This window comes from Setaria viridis, chromosome 2, assembly GCF_005286985.2.
Source record: "Setaria viridis chromosome 2, Setaria_viridis_v4.0, whole genome shotgun sequence".
In the NCBI taxonomy this organism is placed as follows: domain Eukaryota; kingdom Viridiplantae; phylum Streptophyta; class Magnoliopsida; order Poales; family Poaceae; genus Setaria; species Setaria viridis.
The window spans coordinates 35010446-35033070 of record NC_048264.2 but is presented as its reverse complement, the minus strand read 5'-3'; the positions used below and the strand labels follow the sequence as shown (position 1 = coordinate 35033070).

Here is a 22625-nt window from a genome sequence, read left to right as displayed (position 1 = left end):
CGGCACCCCCGCGTGCGGACCGTGCTTGCCTCGCACTGTCGCCATCTCGCGCTCCCTGTCGGTGGTCGCCCCGCTCCTTGCCTTCTTCTCCCGGCTCCCCCACTCCACTCCACTCCACTCCACTCCCCTCCCCCTGTTTCCACTTCCCCCAGCCGGCGCGGCTCAGGCTCCGCGCTAATGGCGGTCGACCCGCGGCAGGTGGTGGCGGGGTTCCTCACCCTCTCCATGTTCGTCATGCTCGGCAACATGATCAAGCACGACCACTTCTCCTCCCCCGGCCCCCAGGTTCGTCCCTTCCTCCAAGGATCTCCCCTTCCCCTCTCTCTCGATTTCCTCTCATGGGGTCCGGTGGTAGCTTGCTGGTTCTTGATTTGGTGGTTGCGTGGCAACTTCGCCGTGAGTGAGAATCAGGCACTTTGTTTCTTCTACTATAATCCGTGTTGTTTGTGTGAGGGGACATGGATGGCGGCGATTGGTCCCGTTGCTGGTCTGTGTGGAGTGCGGCGTGTGATTAGGATTTCCATTTCGGTTTAGTTCTTGCAAATCTGAAGTGATTTGGGGATCCAATACTGAAGGGGGATCTCGCACTGTTCTGCGGCCTTGACTTCTGGGGCTTAGCTAGGGTTTATATTATTCAATTCCAGTCCATTAGCACGTTGCCCCGAGGTTATTAGGTACTTAAGTCAAAGGAATCAGAATCTCGGTATCTGTAAACAACACATTATCGGGAGCGTCCCCGGAAAAAGCCTGATGGTGGGCCACATCCTTGAGAAGAAAAACACCAATTGGGTGGATATAAAGCAAAAGGGGGAAGTCATTATTCTTAAATCTCTTTGCAAACAGTCACTATCCTACATCGCATTTTAAGATTTAAGATAGTTCCATCAGTCTCTCCAACAATGAAAAGCTAAAAGGTGTCCTCAACTAACCGGCTGCATCTAATTTGCCAAACCGCTGAATTATCTGCATAATCTTGCAGACTAGGGAGCTGATGTAGTGATATTATCAGTATCTGATAGATCAGGGTTATTGAGAGGATTTGTCTTTTCAACTGATCAAGGCTTGCTGTAACCGGAATCCATGTTTGTGAACAGCTGGGCTTGGAGGCAACAGGTGCAGAGTTTAACACAATGAAGCTTGACGATAATGCTGAAATGAGCAATATCAATACGGGTGGAGTTGAGAACCTAATGGATGCTGATGAGGAGGTTAAACCTTGCTGGACCATACCAAGTCCAAGTAAGTAATAATCCATTCTTAAATTTTATAAGTTCTTCAGATCTGAATCTTTTCCTGAAAAAAAGTGGTTACTGATACTAACTAATATGATTTCTGTAGAAACTCAACCATCTAATGGTTACGTGACATTCTCCTTGACTATGGGACCAGAATATCACATCTCACAGGTGAACCTCTAACTCTTAACTTGTTGGCATGATTTCTCATATAAGCAAAAACAAAGCCATGTGTCTGCTTTTCTGTTTGATTGAATTCATGGAACACCATTCCACAATTTTCATATGCAGATCACAGATGCTGTGGTTGTTGCAAGGTATCTAGGTGCAACACTTGTACTTCCAGATATAAGAGGAAATGAATTAGGAAACAAGAGGTATGCTTCTTTGATAAGAAGATGACTTTCAGTTCCTTAAGATAAATCCTGTTGCAGATACGTAAATGCTGCAACATTTTGTGCATACAGTATGAGCCTTTACTCTAGGAATTCACGACTATTTTCATAAATGTGACCATTATTGTCCATCTCAACTAATGGCATAAGTTTTATGAACAGAAAATTCCAAGACATGTACAATGTGGATAAATTCATGAGAAACTTGGAAGGTGTTGTCGAAGTAATAGAGGAACTACCTGATGAAGTGAGTGCTAAGAAGCCAGCACTTATTAGAGTACCAAACCGAGTGACTGAAAGCTTCATCACGGACACCATCCAGCCCATCTTCCAAACAAACAACTACTTAAGACTTGCGGTCATTTTCTCCTCAGTGAGTTTAAGACCGAGGGAGACTAATAACAAGGACTTGGATGCGACTGCTTGCCTTGCAATGTTCAGTGGCCTCGAATTGAAACATGAATATTCTGAAGTGGCCAGAAAAATGCTGGATGGTCTTAAAGAATTAAGCAAGAAATCAGATGGGAAGGTCTTGGCAATTGATTTGCGGACCGACTTGCTAGAAAAGAAGGCTTGCAAAACAACCAGAGGCGCTAGAAGAAAAGGCTGCTATAACACTGATGAGGTTTTGGGTTTCCTGAGGAGTGTTGGCTTCTCTGCTAATACAACCATCTACTTGACTGAGACCTGGTGGCACAAAGGCCTCAATGATCTGAAGGAAGAATTTCCAAACACCTATACCAAGGCAAGGAACTTACTCCGCGTCTTATTAATGTCAATTATATTTTGTTTTCTCCCAAGCATTTCTTCCTAAATGCTACACAGTGAGAGATAATCTCCTGTTCCCTTACCATGGTATAAAAGCTGTCAATCGTATTCTGTTTATGCTAACAGACAAAAAAAAGCTTGTCTTAGATTGCATAGGAAAACAAACACAACTATTCTTTTCAGGTAAACTAACTAGTGCAGTTTTGTGTTCCCACAGGATGACATAATACCAGCTGAGAACAAAGGCGAGTTCCTGAAAGCCAGCAACGCCGACCTAGCGAGGGCTCTGGACCTCGAGATCTGCTCCCAGAGCGACGTGTTCGTCCCAGCCATCGCCGGCCTGTTCTATGGCCACGTGACCGGTAAGAGGATCGCGTCGGGCCGTACCCAAATCCTCGTGCCTTCCCCTAGCGCCTCGACCCAGGCTTCAGACTTCATCTCCACTTACATCTCCAGCAAGAACCACCTCGCATACAAATGCTACTGCTAGCATGGCTTTTCTACCGTCGCTAATAAGAAGATCGGCTGAAGCTAGCCGCTGGGCAGTGCTGCGCTCTGGGTGCATATACAAGTACCTCGAGTTGACATGATGTACACTAGTTAAGGTTTTGTTACGAGGAATATTAATTAGTCGTGTGTTGTATGTTGGTTACTTGTTTGGGGATTGAAATTTGGTATAACAGCGAGGAGCAAAGAATTGCAAGTATGCTGTAAAATGAGCATGAGGTCTACCTGTTGCTGCGGAAACTGTGAAATGCGTGAGCTCTACCTGTTCTTTCATGGAAATCATTGCGTCGGCAGGTTGATGCCTTCACGCCGACGGCGGGCAATTGCGTTCTGTGGGCGACTGGGCGGCCCTGGGCCCTGGGGGCACGTTTGAGCTAACAAAGCACGGCGGCAGGTGGTCCCCGGCCGGACCCAGAACTGGCGTCGCGCCATGGGCGTTGGGCCCCGGGAGAACGATGCCGCTGTTGGCCCGCTTGGTCCAGGTGGGGGAGGCCACGGTCCCGCCATTGACCAAGTCAGTGGTGGCGCATGACTGCGTGCAACGGTAAAGACGTGAGTGATGAACTGATGATTGACGAGGGATGTTTTGCAGTTCAGACCCTGCTTTGTTGAACATTCCTGTTAGGCTCCCAGGGACCGGATCGTGAGTATATTCTCCTGATCAGGCATTGGCGTGCTCGATTCTTAATTGTTCCTGATCAGGCATCGCATTGCTGCACTGAGGCCGACTATAGAAATGACAAACGAGCATAATTAGAGGGGACAGCAACTGCAGTTCGCAACACAACTAGCTAACCAATAAGCCAACTAGATGGAAATTCATGGGCAATGTAGGTCTAGTTTCAACAAATTTGCAAAGAATGGAAAGGGTAGTAGTTGCACAGCACAGCCTGCAGCTGCTTCAGAAAATGCTGTTCAGACAAACGCCACGGCCTTTTCCTAAACGCCGTTCAGCTGCAGGTTTGCTGCACTTGCCAGCATCCCTGCTAAACCTCAGCTCTTGACGCCCTGCTCTTCATCTACAACGTGCAATGCAATAATGCAGGCAGGGACTAGTGTAAGCTTGCTGAGTGAATGCAGATAATCAATGGCAAATGATCGGGGGTTTAGACATACGCTCGTGAATTACCTTGGTGTGGTCTTCTTCCACGACAAGAACACCGCTTGAAGTAGCTTTGGAAAGGCCTGGCAGGCACGGGAATGAATTTCCCAAGATAGGCGAGGGGCCAGCTGGATTGAAAAAGGGCACGGATCATCAGAATGTAGTTATGAGTGAGAGACGTAAATGAACCGAGGATGATTGGGCTGTCATCGAATCAGATTCAGAGCTTGTGAAAGAGTACTGTAAAGGATATGTTGATTCTAGCCGGCAGTCATGCGTATTCTAGTTGTTCACTGACGTAGCAGAGAACATAACTGCAAGCTAGGTTTATACACTTAGGTTGATGCAAATGTGTTAACGTTCAACATCATTGTAGTTATGCATTCATTCTTCAAGGTTAGCATTACAAACTGTTTGGTTTGACATTAACCAGAAATAATACTTGGGCATAAGGAACACTAAGCCACGCTGTAGGTATTTTGAGTGAGACAAAAGTAGCATGCTTGCATACCTCACTGCACCGATAGCAACTGACAGCAGCCATAGTCTCCAATTCAGTCTAGCAGTATCGAAGAATTTCCCAAGGAACTCAATTATCAATATCTGCTAGAGAGTGTTAATACCTGCGCTCTGTCAAACCATGTAAAAGCATTCAAATAGCATATTACCTGAAGCACAGTAGTTGCACCCACTATGCCCATGAAAAGGTGGTTGTTTGTAACTTCCTTGAAGACATTCTTCTCTTCAGGCTTACGGGCATTAAACTCATTGAAGATCTGACACAAATGGCACAGCAGATATGGGAAAACAATTAAGAATACGTACCATGATATAATATAACACTTGCCAAGCCGCTAATAAGCTATAGAACACAAATGACTTTGGTATAAATTTACAGGGGGTATATCCAAATAACAAAGTAGAAATATAGCTAGCGTATAGCCTAAAAATTGACAACAATCTTATTACTGAAATCTTGAATTGGAGAGCAACCAACTTACTTGGCAGAAGACAAATGCATTAAAGACAAAGGTATTTTTCATTTTATCAGCATGCTCCCTACTTTCATTCTGTAAACGCAGAATCCTTTTGCCATCAAAATTGAAGATGAGAAGAACTGCTATCTGGTAAAGAGCCTGCAATGAAATCAATATGTGAAAATGTATACGAGCTCATTCAACAGGACATACTTCAATACATAAAGATGAGCAACTAAGAGACCTGGATAAAGAGGTTTCTCCACATAACATTAGTCACAAGAGGTTCCCTGCAGAAGTAAATTAGAAGTATATCAATACTGCTTTTTGCACAACACCTAACTACATAATAGAACAGAGTACACAAAACAAAGGTGCTCATAGCTATCAAGGATGCTGTGCCATGCCTTCGGCCAACAGGACGCCTCTTCATTAGGTTGTCTGTTGGTGGTTCAGTTGCCAATGCAAGAGCTCCCAGTGTGTCCATGATAAGGTTGACCCAAAGAAGCTGCCAAGGGTGTACATTAAGTAGACGAAAACAAACTGAACATAATTTGCCATAATTTGCAAGAAATGCACCAAATAAAATTCCTGCAAGGTCTAAATTAATTGGTTTACTATTTTTTTAAAAAAGAATAGCAATCTATTGTAATAATCGGTAACAATTTTTTCTAATAAACAGAAAGGATTTTTCATTATGCTTTTCATGCACATGACAAGCTAAACTACTCCTGTAAAAAGTGGAATAGGAGAGAGGAGATGGCTCCTATCGTTTCCCCTCCCGCCGGTGTCCACCCCGGAGCCGGCAGACACCACCAAGGCCGTGCACTCCTCACGGTCAACCTCCCAGCCCCTTCCCCCGGCGTCGGCTTACCCGTTCTCTCCCCTCTCTCCTTTGGCGCAACCTTTCAAGCCGGCGGGACGCTTGAAGGTGGAGCGCTGGAGCGACGGCTCTCCCACCTCGGACGTTTCCATACTGGGAGGGCCTCCTACCGCGACGTGCTGCTTGCCCCTGCCGACTCGGCCGCTGCTGCGGTGTCCATGGAGTCTTTTGCTTTGCCGGTCGACCGGCCGCCGGTGAGGGAGCAGCCGCGCCCGCCATGCCAGCTCAGGTCAGTAATCGTGGGCACCATCCGCTCCGAGGTACACCATGGCCGCTTGGCCAGTCGTGGTCCGGATGCGGATGGATTCCAGATGGTGTAGCGGAGGCGACGTTGCCGCGGCTCTGGCATGTGCCGCCCCGTTCATGGAGGCCGCCGCCAGGTCCCGGAGGATTTGAGGAACAAGTGCTTCAACTGTTTCTCCACGGCCCATCCGCGAACATGCTGTTTTCGTTGCCGGTGGCCTAGGCATCGCTCGTCCTGCTGTCCGGCTCGCCGGGAGAACGGAGCCCCTCCGGCCCGGGCACCGGCGTCGTCTGGATGCCGCGCTGCGGTGTTCCGATCGTCTTCTGCCCCAAGGAGAGTCTCGGTCTGGCGGCGCATCTCGGCTCCCATCGAGGTGTCGTGTGCCCAGGTTCAAGGGCGGCATACGACTGCCGGTACAGAAACCGGCGGCACGGGTGGCGCTGGGAGGCAACGAAGAAGGAACAGGCGCAGGCGCTCATCTACCCGCGGGAACTGAAGACCCTGACAGTGGCGGCGACGATGATTCTCAACCCACAGGGCCCTTGGCGCCGTCCATGGCCACTGCTTCACCATGCATAGGCGCGCCACCAGTCGAGAGGTGCGTCCTTGACTGGTCGAGTGACATGACCCGGGCCGAAGACTCTCTCCGGCATGCTTTCTTCGTCTCGGTCATCACCAGCGGGCGGCGATCTCAAAGGAAATGGTGATGGCTGAGCTTGTGAGTCGATTCGAGCTGCTTGCTAGCTCCTCCTCCCTGACGCCGGCGGAGCTTGAAGACTTCCCGCTCGTCCTGCCGGATGAGCAAACAGCGTCGCGTGTCTATGGGAATGGCAGACCCATCAGAGCACCGACATTCAGACTTCACCTGAAACGCTGGTCACGGCAAGCTCATGCTGAAGCTGGTTCTTTTCGAGTATTGGTGAATTTGACGCTAAGGGGTGTTCCACAGCATGCATGGAATCTAAGGACGGCTGAGCATCTCTTGAACAAGCACTGCTGGGTACTCCGTCTTCTTCCTGAGACGGTGGATCGTTCGGATTTGACATCCTTCAAGCTCTTGGCCTAGTGTTCCCAACCTGAAGCAATTCCATCGGCCAAGTTCTGGAAATTGTTGAGCCGCCCACTGGAGACGATGAGTGGCCACCGATCAAGAGAAGTCTTTGCTACAACATCAGCATCTCTACTGCTGTCATCTTCCCAGCTGAGGGAGAGGGCGCCTCTGGTTCGTCTTCCTCCTCTGAGGGTGATGGCCATGGTCCAAGGCGTCAGCGCCGTCGTCGATCGCCGTCTCCTCCCCCGCCGGCTGACTGCTCCGGTGAGGGTCGAGGAGCGCAGATCCCGATGCATGACAGCCTGGGACCCAGAGCCCCCGCTTCGGGTGAAGACTGTGGCCCACATCAAGCTGCCACGGCGTCATTCTCACCAAGAACCGAGGAGGTTAGCACTGAAGGCTCTTCGAGTCCCGTCCCGGAGCCGGAGGGAAGCATGACTGGGCCTTCGACTCCGGCTGCTTCGGGTCCTGCCCCCTTTACGCATGCGCCGGACTCGAGACCGGGAGGAGACGATGCTGACCCCAACCCTTCGATCCCCATGGCAATTACTGCTGTGGCGGCGGGCGTGACACTGGGCTGTTGCAGCTTTCTAAAATTTTTAGCTTTTAAAAAGTTTTAGAGGTCCACCTTGCTAAACTTTAGACGCTAAAGTTTAGCAACTTTTAGCTACTAAACTGCCAAACACCCTTGCTAAAACTTGCTAAAGTTGAGTTGATAAAGTTTAGCACTTTAGCAAGTTTTTGGTTGCTAAAACTTGCTAAAAGGTGGGCTGGACAACATATACCCCTCATTTATTGCTTATCTCCCCCCTCCTGAGCACCTTTAATAAGGGTAGATAGGTCCTTTTATAGCTCATTAAATGCATTTTAGCAAGAGTATCCAAACAGCTTTTGCTAAAGTTTAGCAACTTTTAGCGACTAAAGTTTAGCAAGTGGAAGTAAACACCCCCTTAGTCCCACTTTAGTCCATGGATTAAAGGTTGTTTGGTTACAGGACCATGCTGCCCTCCTAAAAGGTGAGAGAGAGGGGGGGACAATAAATAAGAGGTAGTGGGAGTCGGTTTTAGTCACTTTTAGGACGGGATGAAGGGATTAAAAGATTTGGAGCCTCAAGTTTTTAGTCAGTTTTAGTCAAGATGTTTGGCTCTTTAGTCCCTTTTTAGTCACCTTTGGCTCTTTAGTCCCTTTTTAGTCACCTTTAGCTCTGTTTGGGAAGGGGGTGTTAAAGTTTAACACCCCTTTTAACACCTTTTTAACACATTGGCTGCCAAACAGTTGTGTTAAAAGAGTTGTGTTGAAGTTTAACACCCCATTTTTTATAAATACATGGAGGGGGTGTTAAAACTTGCTAAAGGTGTTACAAGTGGTCCCCTAGTTCACATATCCCCTGGTTGCCCCCTCTCTCTCCTCCGCTGCCCCCCATCTTCCTCCCCCGATCCGCGTGCGGTGCTGCCGCTCTGCGCTCCCTTTGCTGTGCGCCTGTGCCCGCCGCCGCCGGTCGGCCCGTCGCACGCCGCCGTTGTGCCCGCCACTGCCGGTCCGCATTGCTCCTCCCCTCCGGCCCCCGCGGCTAGCAAGCGGCCTCGCGCGGGCGGCGGGCGGCGGCGGGCGGCCTCCAACCAGCGCTGCAGCCTCGACGAGCAAGAGGGGCAAAGGAGAGGAGGGAAACACCCCAATGTGTTGAATTTTAACACTCCATTTGAGGTGTTAAACTTTAATACCCTGTTAAAGTTTAACACGGTGTATCCAAACAGTTCCTTAGTCACTAAAATTTTAGAAGATGGGAACCAACACCCGGCCCGGTACATTGAAGGTGCTTCGAGTCTCGTCCCGGAGGATTGCGCGACAGGGCCTTCAACTCCTGTTGCTTCGGGTCCCGCCCCCTTTATGCATGCGCCGGACTCGAGACCAGTGGGAGCCTTGGTTTTGGTCTGCAAGAGAAGATTGATGTTGCTGCCCAGGATGAATATGGCAAGCTCTAAGGACAGCTCCTGTCTGAATCTCATGTCTCGGCTCTAGCGGCAATCTTCGGCTGGACAGTGGAGGAGGGGGAGCAGGCACGCTCTGCTGACCTGCTTGCCTCCCTCTAGTTTGTTTGTTTGGTCGCCTCTTTTTGCTTCCGAAGATGAATCCTTCCTCAATTTTGATTTGGAATGTGCGGGGACTCAATAGAAAAGATAGGCGCAACAAAGTCAGGGATGTCATACTCTCGAGCAATGCTGAGATAGTTTGCCTTCAAGAGACTAAGGTTGAGTCTATGAATCAGCGCTTGTTTCTCTCAGTTTTTGGCTCGTCCTTTGATAAATTTGTTGCTTTACCGGCTAATGGAACTAGGGGCGGGGTTCTGATTGCTTGGAAGAGCAACGCCTGCCAAGCCATCGCTACTCGGGTAGACTCATTTTCAGTCTCAGTTCTGTTCTCTGAACAGGAAGGCCGTAACTGGTGGTTCACAGGAGTTTACAGCCCTCAAGAAGATGAAGAGAAGTTACTGTTTTTGCAGGAGCTTAGAAACATCAGGGGCCTGTGCAATGGCCCATGGTTGCTTGCAGGTGACTTTAATCTAATTTACCTGGCAGCAGACAAGAACAATGATAATCTGGACAGAGCCATGATGGGTAGATTTCGACGCTTTTTGGATGACTCAGAGGTCAAAGAAATACCGCTGTTAGGTCGAAAATACACCTGGTCAAATGAAAGACGGTCGCCCACCCTTGTAAGGCTTGATCGAGCGTTCTGCTGCTCAGAATGGGAGGATATAACCCCATATTCAATCATGCAAAGTGCTGCTTCGGGAGTGTCTGACCATTGCCCCCTAATTCTTGGGCTGAAGATTAAAACAGCCGGCAAGCGACGTTTTCATTTTGAGAGCTTCTGGACCAAGGTTTCAGGTTTTTTGGAAGCAGTGCAGCAGAATTGGGAGGCTCCTGTGCAATCTAATTGCGCAGTTGAGCGACTCTTTCTTAAGCTGCAGCGCCTTAGCAAAGGTCTTCAAAAATGCGGTCGAAGGAAAGTGGGAACATTAAGTTGCAGCTGGAAATGGCCAAGGAGATTATTCATCGGCTTGAGATTGCAAGGGACTCTCGCGAGCTCTGCTAGTGAGGAATGGCTGCGCAAGAAGCTCAAGCTTCACTGCCTTGGTTTGGCCTCTCTTGAGCGAACCATTGCCTGGCTACATTCAAGAATCCTTTACCTCCGGGAAGGTGATGCAAACATAGCTTTTTTCCACCAGCAGGCTCGATTCAGAAAGAAGAAGAATTTTATTGCCAAGTTACAAGTTGATGACTGGCTGGTTACTTCCTTGGAAGACAAACAAGAAGCAGTCCTGGACTTTTATGATAAATTGCTTGGTACGGCAGAGGAGCGGAATTTCTCAATTGATTTCGATGAGATTGGCTTACAGCCTAGGGATCTCTCTCCTCTTGATGACCCTTTCACTGAGGATGAAATCTGAGCAACCGTTAGGGATTTGCCCCTTGATAAAGCGCCGGGACTAGATGGTTTTACTGGTCATTTTTATAAGTCCTGCTGGAGTATTATCAAAGGGGATTTGCTGGCCGCATTTCATACTATCCATCGAGGGCATGTGTTCAAATTTAGACTGCTTAATTCTGCATTCATCACACTTCTACCCAAAAAGATGGATGCTCTGCATGTCAAGGATTATCAGCCTATCAGCTTGATTCACAGTTTTGCCAAATTAGTAACAAAAGTTCTAGCCAACCGGCTTGCCCCTCTGCTGCCCTCAATGGTTTCCAGCAATCAGAGTGCCTTTGTCAGGGGAAGAAATATCCATGACAACTTCCTATTTGTCCAACAAATGGTGAAATCCTTGCACATGAAGAAAGAGGCCCATATTCTCCTCAAGCTGGATATTTCCAAAGCATTCGACTCGGTTTCATGGTCCTTTCTCCTGGAAGTTATGAGGCAGTTGGGTTTTGGGCAGAAATGGCGGGACATGATAAGTCTAATCTTGTCAACTTCGTCCACTCGTGTGTTAGTAAATGGGGAGCCAGGGGAATATATTCTTCATAGTCAGGGTCTTCGTTAGGGTGATCCTCTCTCCCCCATGCTCTTCATTCTAGTCATGGACGTCCTAAACTCTCTTGTGGAGTACGGGGCAAGAGAGGGATTGCTTCAGCCACTTGCTGTCCACCAAGCTCGACATCGGGTCTCCTGTTTTGCTGATGATGCTGTGATTTTCCTAAGGCCCGGGAGGACTGACCTGCAGGTGATCAGAAGCATTCTTGACCTGTTTGGACACGCGTCCGGCCTCCATACTAATCTGGTGAAAAGTTCTGTTTCTCCCATACACTGCTCAGAGGATGAAATGCTTATCACTGCTGAAGTCTTGTCATGTGCAATTAAGGAATTTCCATGCACGTACCTTGGTTTGCCTCTGTCTATTCATAAGCCCACCAAAGAAGTGCTTTTTCCCTTGATTGACAAAGTGGCTGATCATTTGCCCGGTTGGAAGGCATCTCTGATGAACAGAGTAGGTCGGTTGGTAATGGTTAGGGCAGTTTTATCCGTCACTCCCATTTATTCCTTGATAGCTCTTGATTTGCCAAAGTGGGTGCTTAAAGCCATTGACAAGAGGAGAAGAGGTTTTCTTTGGAAAGGTAAGGAACAAGCCAATTGTGGTAACTGCCTAGTGTCCTGGGAAAGAGTTCAGCGGCCCCTGGAATATGGAGGATTGGGGATTCTTAATCTAGAAACTCTTGGCTGCGCATTGTGTATCCGATAGTTGTGGGCTCAGAAAACTGATCCTTCTCGGCCTTGGGTTGGATTCCAAATTCAAGTTCCTCATAATGCCTCAAGGTAGCAGTCGACCATATTGTGGGCAATGGTGTTTCCACTCTTTTTTGGAAAGATAGGTGGATTAATGGTCAAACTATCGAGGAGTTGGCTCCCAACCTGTTCAAGGCCATCCCTAAAAGGACAATTAGAAGGACAGTTGCCCAAGCTCTTGTTAATCAAAGTTGGGTGGCTGACATCAAAGGCGCACTCTCAGTTCAGGTTTTATTGGAATATCTCCAGATTTGGGACCTTGTTGAGAGAGTTGTCCTGCAACAAGACGTCCCAGATCAACTCAGATGGAAACTCACACAGAATGGTATTTACAGCAGCAAGTCAGCCTATGTTGCCTTCTTTGTAGGAACCATTAAATTTGCTCCCTGGAGGAGGATTTGGAAGAGTTGGGCACCCCTTCGTTGCAAATTCTTCATTTGGTTAGCCATCAACAATAGATGTTGGACTGCAGACCGTCTTGCCAAGCGAGGATTGCCTCACCATGAAGCCTGTCCTTTTTGTGATCAGAAGGAGGAAACCATTCAGCATCTGTTTGTTGGCTGTGTTTTTACAAGGCAGATTTGGTCCTTGATCCTCCAACCTCTACATCTGACAACCCTGATACCCTCACCTTCTGAGGCCTGCTTTTCTGTTGGGTGGAGGAAGGCATTGCGCTCAGTGCCTAAGGAGATAAGAAAAGGGCTTAACTCGCTAATTATCCTGGTTACCTCGGAAGTTTGGAAACACAGGAATTCATGTGTTTTTGAGAATGCTAGACCAAGCACCTCCTTGCTGCTCCAGACAATGGCTGATGAGATTAGCATATGGGGCATGGCTGGGGCAACTAAACTCCAGGAACTCCTAGTGAGGTCGCAGGTCCCAACAGCCTAGGTCAGGGGATCTTTGGTTGAGGTCATGCTTGTTGTTGTGGCGCGTCTATAGGCTTCATTACGTAGGGGTGTGGGGGTGTCTTCAGTGCTTGGCTTTTAGTCCTTAACCGGACTTGTTGTACTCTCTTTTCTCTCTTAATGAAATGACACGCAGCTCTCCTACGTCGTTCGAGAAAAAAAAAGTGAAATAGTTATATAGAAATTAATTAAAAAGATCAAACACCAAGGAGAGTTGCACGCCTTTGTATTAATTGAAGGAAAGAACAGTCACCATACACTGCGCAAAGGGGCCATTAGGAAAATAAAGACTAAAACTGAAAGAGAACGAAAATTAATTGAAAGTAAGATTTATCCTAGATTCTTGTGCACAGATCAAGAGGAAAATCCGAACCTCAACGGCATTCAGAGGAACATCCCCTGAGGACACAGCAGCAACCACATTTATCACTAGGGCAGCAACATTAACAGTAAGTTGGAACTGGATGAATTTTTGAATATTTGCATAAACAGACCGGCCCCATCGAACAACCTGCAAAAGAGAATTTGGAAATAAACTTTCATATTCTATTGTCTAGACAAAAGTTACAAATAACCGTCAAAATCAACTAGAATCTTTGGGGGGTATGGGCCTCAAAATACAGTAAGTATAAAGCTTTAACATATTCTATTAATTCATATGCCAACTAACAACAAGATTACAAGAGATACGACCAAGTGATTTCGTGATTTCACACCATGCCACATTGGCAAACTGTGATGCCAAAAAAGGCATAATGCATGCTGTGATGATAGTAATACTAAGACAAGTCAAGCCTTTGTTAGAATGCGTTATGCTTTCAAGTTAGAGAAGACAACCTTGACTACAGAGGTGAAATTATCATCCAAGATTATAATGTCCGAGCTTTCCTTAGCAACTTCTGTTCCTGAGATACCCATTGAAAGACCTATATCAGCCTGTATGACAAAAAGTTCAGGATCAGGAGAAAGATACTGTAGATTGACACTATTATAGAAATGATAAAGTTGCAGACTGGCCTCATGCAATGCAGGAGCATCATTGGTGCCATCACCAGTAACAGCTACAACATGACCTTTTCTTTTCAAACATTGAACGAGCAGAAGTTTGTCATTGGGAGAAGATCTTCCCATTACCTGAAACAGAGAGTTGGTTGAGTGACTGATACTAGAAAATTCAAAGGTACTTTATGTCGTCAATGAGTTTTATATTATGTCCAACTAATCAACTAGTTTTTTTTTTGTTTTTGCCCAACTAATGCCTAATGTATATGTCATTTATTCTGGCATATAAAGTCCTAAAATCTAAAGTACTGGAGTGAGAGATCAATGGAGATTTACTGTAATTTTGTCAGCGATTTCTTCTCGTGCAGCTTCAGACATCTCACGGAACACTTTTCCCTCAATTACGCTAGGTTCTGAAGCAGCATCTTTTGTATCTAATATTCCACACTCCAAAGCTATGGCTTTTGCTGTTTCAACATTATCTCCTGTGACCATGCGTACCTTAAAAAAAGAAAAAAAAATATATATGAGAACAAACAGCATTAAAAATAAATCATTAAAAGTTGTGAGAAACAAATTATGTTCATAAAATGGATAAACGTTTGCACATGTTAAGTACAGATCATGATTCATGATCTAGATTAACCAATATAAACTTAGACCAGAATGAGAAGCTTAAATACAGAAGATGCATGGGACATAGAAAGGTACAGAGTAGAACATAAATGACTAAATGAGTACAGATGAAAACAAACCTTTACACCTGCAATACTGCATAATTGTACAGCACTCCTCACACCTGGTCGACAGGGATCCTACAGTAGAAGAAGCTCTTAATAGAAGGGTGAATATTGAATTCAATCACGAGGAAATTATAATTTATGGACAAATACATATGAGCTGAATATGTTCCTGCAGAAGCTAATAAACAAAAGGAGTTACTTCACAGAATATCTAAACACGACATCAAGAATAAGTTTCTGCATCATTATACTCTTAATAGCTTCTCATTATACTCATGGGACATTTGGACTTGAGAATGGTGTAGAAAAACATGCAGCGAGCGGATTCTCATTATACTTATGGGACTTGAGAATGATGTTGGAAAACATGCAGCTAATGACATGGAACTGAACATTTCCTTGCTAGTTGAAGTTGTATCACGTAAAGAGCATGGATTACTGAATTTAAGCAAGTTTCTGCATCATTATACTCTTAATAGCTTCTCATTATACTCATGGGACATGAGAACTCTGTTAAAAAAACATGCAGCTAGCAACATGGAACTGAACATTTGTTTGCTAGTGTAAAGAGCATGGATTGCTAAATTTTAAACAGTGGAAAGAAATTTTTTTAAAAAAAGTGCAGATGTAATATCAAAGTCTTCAAATACTCAGGAGTGGTATAAATAGACATAGGCTCAGAAGAATCTACCTTTATCCCGACCACTCCAATAAGAGTGAGATCATCCTCAGGTAACTTCCACTTGTCTAGAGATTCAGTTGGGACCATTTTAGGCTCCCAAGGGCAATAAGCAAAAGCGATGCAACGCAGTGAACTCATTGCCATATCATCAATTGATTTCTTGATCTCGCTATGCTGAAAAGAATACTTTAAAATTACTAGTACTTCAGTAATCAGAAGTACAGAACGAACTAAAAAGGCTGGCTCATATTTACCTTGCCAGAACTCATTGGCAGAACTGAACCATCAGTAGAAAGCCAGCTTCTGCAAGATTCTAATAGTAGCTCAGCTGCCCCTTTCCAATGGATGTGAACCTCAGTATCTGACTGCAGATAGGTGCACAAATAAAAGATCAATGAGGTAAATCTAAAAGGGACGAGGAAAGATTATCACGAAACAAATTTTGTCATCAAGACAAGCATTCATGTTATAGAACTTCAGTATAGCAGCATCTTTACTTCTAAAGAAGACCTAAAAACAGAAAGAAAAGAAACACCAATGTTGTCAGGGACAGATGAAAATGTGACAGATTATCCAACAAACACTTGGATAATATTTTTTCAGCATAAGAATAATAATGAGATCTGGAAATCTGGTCAAGAACTGTACACAATTTGATTGAAAAGTTCAAATGTGCACGGAGCCAAGTACTTAGTTTTATGGCCTCATTAGTTCCACTAGAAATAATCAAGTTCAGACATGATTATTTCTTGTTCAACACGAGATTATTCCGTTCACAACTTATTAGTACACCAGAAGAAGCTTACCACCTGCACTGCAACACCACCACGCTTCTTCTCTGAATTAAATGGGAGGACATGAAGAATTGAAGATTTTGATCTCACGTTCTTGAAATCCATCCCAATCTATACAAGTAAATTGCCAGATCAAAAAACGAACTTGGAGGAAATAACTCTAAATAAATGAGTGAATACATAGTACCATAAGGCCCCAAGAAAGAATTGCTTTTTCAGTTGGTGAACCAGTAACTTCAGCAGCCCCTCCATCCTACAGATAGGAAAGCCATTCTAACATGGATTCAATTGTTTGCCATGCTATGGGAACATCAGAGGATCAATGTCATGTGATTCATATAAATAAAACTTAACAGATAGATGTCAATCTAACGTATCAACTAAATTATGCAAACAGTACAGAGGAATATAGAATTATTACCTCTGGCATAAACACAGTCCCGTCTGTGTTGTGTGCAATTCCTTCAATAAGTAGAGCTGTCACACTGGTACACATCATGCCAGCATTATAACAAGGATCCAATTTTGTTCCACCCAAATATGCTTCAACAACTGTCATCTAGAAGATAAATAAAAACAAGGTGCCAAAAAAAATAGATGAATTTAAGGTGTCAGTGACTTTATGCCATCACGGGCTTCACAGTTAAGCACAAGAGTACAAGTATAAGAACACATGCTCTTGGAACTAGTAACAATTCATGATTTCTAGGATTTAATTGAAATAAACATGAAGTAGCACCATCCTGTACAGCACATTATTCTCCAAGCATCATGGGAATAACAAACGGCATTTTTGTAGTGAGTGCATATTGACTTCACCAACCTTATTCATGGTAAGAGTTCCAGTTTTGTCACTGCAAATAGTGGTTGCTGATCCCATTGTTTCACAAGATGATAGTCGTCTCACCTGAATAAAATATCATGAAAAATCCATAATGATACAAAAGGATATATAGTACCATATAAAAAGGCTTGCTTTGTAAATCTATCTGAAGGTTTTACCAGAGCCTTGTCTCGCATCATCTTCCTCATTGAATATGCAAGGCTGAAACCAAATGAAGCGACAGCAGTGTAATGTACCTAAAAACAATAATTTAACTTGTATGAAATATAAACAATCCATACGTCAATGTTACTGCTAAAGGAAGTCCTTCAGGCACAGCAACAACCACGATAGTCACCTATAAAAAAAGGGCACAATCAGGTAAAATTGTAAAAGCTGACAGTCTTATGATAACCCAAAAAACTAGCTATCGATACATACTGCGATTGTTAAAATTCTAATTGCCCCCATAAATCCCTGTTTTACACCAGTTGTTCCAGCCAAAAATTGAGTAGTCCCATCTGAATTTTTGGTACGTCCAGTAAAATATCTGCAGTTTAAGAAAAAAGGAGGGCCTTGTAAGAAATATATCTTGGAACTACCGCATAACTGTGTGAAGTATACCATATGGCCATAGCAACTAAGTCTCAAACAAACCTTATCCAAAGCACAACTAGAACAGCACCGGCAACCGTTAATCCCACAATACCAATAAGAGTAGCGACACCATTCAAACGAACCTATGTCAGTGCAAATGGAAGCATGGATCATCCAAATTGAGTCAATACAGATTCATACTACATATACAATCCATAACATAATAAATCAACATCCCTTCTCAAAAGGCAACTTAAGAAACTAACCTGTAATGGGGTTTCTTCACCAACATCCTCTGAAAGGTTAGCCATCAGCATACCCCATTCAGTATTGGTACCGACACCAGTTACCTTTGTGTTTGATAGCAATTGCACAAAGATTATGTTAGTGTTCAGTATGAATTGTCAGAATAAATGAAGTAGTAGCAACCAATACATGTAATATTGTACAAGAAAGCCTGTAAATAAGAAAGCAACACACTCAGCTCATCATCTACACTTTGAAAGACTCAACTAAGTTATACTCAGCAAGTGCTCAAAAAATAGAGTGGGGCTCACCAGCATAGAGCCATAACCATATGCAACCTTACAGCCAGACATCAAGAAAGGGGCCCTTTGGTCCTTATGAACCTGATCATGATTTATAGTAGTGAAATTTTGTAAGGCAGATTTTAGGAAACAAATAAAGTTTTTTTATCAACACTCACAATTTTGGATTCCCCAGTCATACTGGATTCATCAATTGCAAGAGAATAGCCAGATATCAGTATACCGTCTGCAGGAACCTAAAGATGAATGCACATAACCACATCAGAGGGAGGAAGGAAGAAGGAACTCAGATGTAGGCAGAACGAAATATATGAGGTATTACTTGGTCGCCAATTTTGAGCGGAACCACATCACCGACAACAAGGTCAAATATCGAAGCTCCTATTCTTTTACCACCTCTGATGACCTAATCATAGGTCACAATAAGTCATTAGCTGTATCCAGAACTAATATCTAAAATGATTGCACACATACCTCAACTTGTATGTTCTGTTTCTCCTCGTTCAGATGTTGAAACTGAAGAGATTGCCTATAGTCACTGGTAGCTAAGAGTTGTGAAGAGATAAAGCATTAGAACATGATAGACTCATGGCACTGTAACAGGAGGGAAATAATAAAAAAACAGAACATAACCATGTTTAAGTAAAATTGTTCACATACGAGAAGTTTGATAGCCTTCCCCTAAAACCTTAAGATATTTGGTGAAAAAGCTAGTGCACAACATTCAAATTTGTACTTTTTTCTTGAACACACATGAGAACCGCGTGTCATTGTATTAAGAAGAGTGAAAATAGTGGTCCAATTACAATACCAATGCACGGCAAGGGTAGGTGTACTCATACATTTGCAGAGTAGGAGGTCCTGACTCATGAGCTTGAAACCCAGCAGGACCATTTCATTTGAAAAAGAAAAGCTCTTAAGCCTATCGATGAACTAGTTTGTGCATGACTAACAGTGAAAGGAGGGAGGGGGCAAACTATAAAACAGAACTTTTACCTGTAACGAATATCACAAGAAAAACAGCAAAAAATATGCTTCCACCATCATACCATCCATCTTTCACACCCTAAATCGTGGAAACGGACATAATCATGGTTCCAAAACAGCCTAAGTATTAATCAAAATTACTTCCCAAATGGATGATAAGGCAAAATAACTGTCCTTTTAGAGGAGAAACGATCATCAGTGTGTCATAAAAGTACCTCTGTTGCCATGCCTAGTGATAACGATATAGCAGCAGCTACCATTAGAATAACAAGAGTTAAATCCTGACAAGCTTCAAATACAAAACGCTGCAAATAAGAAAATAATATATATTAAGTTTGAAGACACAGGCTGCTTATATTTCAAGCAATGAAATGCCAGTGAAGAATAAAATATCATTTGATGCGCATTTTTGTTATAAATTTTCGTTTTGCAAATAACACATGTAAATTTAGAAGTATTACATCTCTACTTTTTCCACAATATAATCAATATCCTATCTCGGTGGCAGAATAAAAAGGAACATAGGAAAATAAGACAGCCCTGTAGAACAACTGAACTAAGGTTAGTTTTTCCAAAACAGAGGATAGCAATCTGCACTAGAAAATAAGATATAGCTTAGGAAACTGTGTACCCATATGCTTCTTCTTTTCTTGTGAGGATATGTGTTTGCCCCAAAAATATCTCTCCTCAGCAACAATTCCTCCTCATCTGGACTTACTCCTTTGTCTAAGCTACTCTTTAGTAAATCTGAAAGCCCCCTAACCTAAATGGGATAATTTTGTAAGAAACATACCATCAAATTGCAGAATGGCAAGTGGGAAAATAAGATACAAATTCAAGTACATTTTCAATTGAACCTACCCCTCCAACCTCCTGAAAAATAATGGCATCATGGTCTCTGTTCAGCATCGTGAGTTTTTTCAGATCAACTCGAAATCTCTGAGAGAGTGTCTCAAGTTTTATGCTAGTGTAAGATTCTGCTTACATAAAAGCATTGAAAACATCACGGTTGCATTAGCGAAAATAAATTCAAAAAAGAAAAGAAATAAGAGAGAAGATATATTTAATTAAGAGCACCCAGATTATATGATGATAAAAATGTTATGGTTCTATGTAACCTATGTTGTGACAAAGCAATTACTAGCACATGAATAAATATGACATAGACGGCCATATAATCAGGAAAATGTGCAAGAGGTAGCTGGTAGGAAACTGAGGGGTCACTAAGATGAGTGAGCCTTAGCAAATTTAATTTAACATATGAAATATAAGAAATAACAATTAATACCAAATGGAACAGATAAAATTCATTACAATGGTAAGTTATATTGTGATCCGCTGTCCATTGTCGTGTCACCATTTACATGAAATTTTCCCTTGTTAAATGACCATTTTTAAGGATGGTGGAATCTTCCATCAAGCATAGGAGTAGTATGTTGAAAGTAGTACCTCCTAGATTCTTCTGGCCAGCCTCCTTGAAAAGAAATACTGCCTGAAGAATCCAGACTTGGAATGAACAATACATTTACTTCAGAAAAGAAAATGTTCTTTCAACTAGCCAATGAGATATTACTCGTATCACTTGTGCATGAGTTCGTATCATTCTTTTTAAGTTCTCTTTCTCTTCCTCCAGTTCCAGGTCTAGAGTATATCTAAAATGACGGGAAGCATTGAGGACCAAAGCTGCTTGCTGAAATGAAGAGAGAAAAGATCATTCCAAGTAACACGCATCAACTCTCTGTAAGAGAACACGCAGTCAGAAGTATCACCTCCTATCAAAGGATGCAACAAACTTTACTAATTTTCCCCTTAAATTTATGAGTAAAAATGTGTCACTATATTCAAGGAAAATCATATAGCCAACAAACTTTCCTGCTATCGGCCATGTGCGTACATACTGGAATATCTAGACTGCAGTATACCATCGTTGTACTTAATTCAAGGGAGGCAGCCCATAAGCTTCAAGGTAATGTTTCGACCTCGAGGTGGGTACCTAAAGACTTGTAAAAATTGATCCTTCCATCAGCACCCAGCATTCATCCATAAGAACTCTTTAATTCAGTGAAGACCATCACAAAGCAGAAAATAAATTAAACACAAAAATGGTGACTTTTGCTACGCAAACCAAGAGTCCCACGAAAGAATGGACTAGACACAGAAAGAACTTCTCAAGCACCACGACAATACGATGTGATAAACTGGTGATACAAGGATGAACAAACTGTTGATTTTGATCATCATCTACCGCGGCATCTACCAACCACAGCCCATTTCAGTTGAATCGTAGGGAAATTTCATACCCATCTCACAACAAGAGTTAAATTTGAATCAATCTATATTGATCGAGAGACACCATACCCTCCACCGTCGCAGGCGATCGTGCGACGCATTCTTACTGGGTATATCGAACGCGTCCTCTCCCTCCACCGCCTGCTCTTCCTCCGCCACCGCCGCCTCCACCACTGGGGCGCCGATCTCCGGCGGCGGCGAGCTCCCCGTCCCTGAGGCCATCAGCAACAGCCTTTGCAGGATTGACTGACGACGCCGAGGCACCGATCACTGGGCAACCTGCTAGCAGCAAGCACAGGCCGATCAGAATTCAGAACGGCCATTCATTCTGGAAGGATCGAGATACCGGGACGGCGGCGAGCCGGCGATCGCCTCACCTCGGATTTCGCGTGCGTTCCAACCGATTCTCCTTCGCCTCCGATCACGCCTCCAGGCCCTCTCTTCCGGTGTGAGTGAGTGTGTCAGTCTGCGTGCGCGCGGGTTTTCCGCTGTTTTATCGGGGAGCCGTAGCGACCGGGGGAGCGCGCGAGGGAAGGTTCGACGAAGATGTTGACTGCTGACGGCTGGCGCGGACTGACATGTGGGGACGGATCTGTTTATTGGCCCACACGTCGGCGACGAGGGTAGCTGTGGCAGTGGCTGACAGCTCGGGGCCGATCAGGATGGCCCACAGGTCAGTGTTGGAAAGGGCCGAATTCCGGAGATTTGAAATGGGAAGAAAGCCTCGTCCTTGGTTGCAAAATGGAGCATGGAGGAGTATAACTAGGGACGACGTACTACACTCTAATTGAATATCTACCATTTTTCTTGCAAAATCGCAAAAGAAAAAGGGTCGAGACATTCAATGGAACTATTTGAAAAGGTTGCATGTAGAGATGGCAACAGGTACTCGCTGGATAATACCATTCCATACCCGCACCCACCAACTCTATTTCTACCTGCTAAAAAAACCCATACCCACACCCGTGCGGGTTTTTCCCATCGGATAACCCGTACCTGATAGCATACCTGTTGTAATCTAATAGGATCGTGAACATAACACATGAGAAAGCGCATACATCAACAAATTTGAGTAAATAAAAAAGATAAATATAAATTCTTAACCAATTAATAGTCTAATAAAGCATAAATTATTAGTTAGGTATCAATATTAAGTTATCCTTCACTATCAATGTGAAGTTTATGAGTTTATCACATATTGTAGACGGGTATATTTTACCCACAGGTATGCAGTTATAGGTAGTATGTACCCGCACCTGCACCGGCTTACCTGATGGGTAGATGATATTGCCCATTAGTGTA

General features: G+C 44.2%; 2 protein-coding genes across 2 annotated transcripts; one reads left to right on the top strand and one right to left on the bottom strand.

Moving 5' to 3' along the window:
* LOC117845674 (protein MANNAN SYNTHESIS-RELATED 1) lies at positions 1–3104 on the top strand. The gene is made up of 6 exons (XM_034726737.2): positions 1–285; positions 1095–1239; positions 1339–1406; positions 1527–1612; positions 1793–2375; positions 2616–3104. The coding sequence occupies exons 1-6, from the start codon at positions 178–180 to the stop codon at positions 2886–2888; spliced, it is 1263 nt and encodes a 420-aa protein (XP_034582628.1). The 5' UTR covers positions 1–177; the 3' UTR covers positions 2889–3104.
* Positions 3105–3365: 261 nt separating this feature from the next.
* Positions 3366–21526, bottom strand: LOC117845673 (calcium-transporting ATPase 5, plasma membrane-type). The gene is made up of 30 exons (XM_072291479.1): positions 20484–21526; positions 19896–20011; positions 19666–19797; positions 19250–19339; positions 19044–19113; positions 18522–18592; positions 18370–18453; positions 18206–18283; positions 18057–18128; positions 17766–17849; positions 17560–17642; positions 17344–17452; positions 17205–17260; positions 17082–17124; positions 16903–16986; positions 16501–16638; positions 16267–16332; positions 16092–16190; positions 15540–15650; positions 15295–15459; positions 14616–14675; positions 14197–14361; positions 13696–13992; positions 13232–13369; positions 5229–5492; positions 5009–5143; positions 4676–4783; positions 4519–4610; positions 4035–4135; positions 3366–3924 (listed from the first exon to the last, which is right to left on the bottom strand). The coding sequence occupies exons 1-30, from the start codon at positions 20557–20559 to the stop codon at positions 3899–3901; spliced, it is 3213 nt and encodes a 1070-aa protein (XP_072147580.1). The 5' UTR covers positions 20560–21526; the 3' UTR covers positions 3366–3898.
* Positions 21527–22625: the final 1099 nt, after the last annotated feature.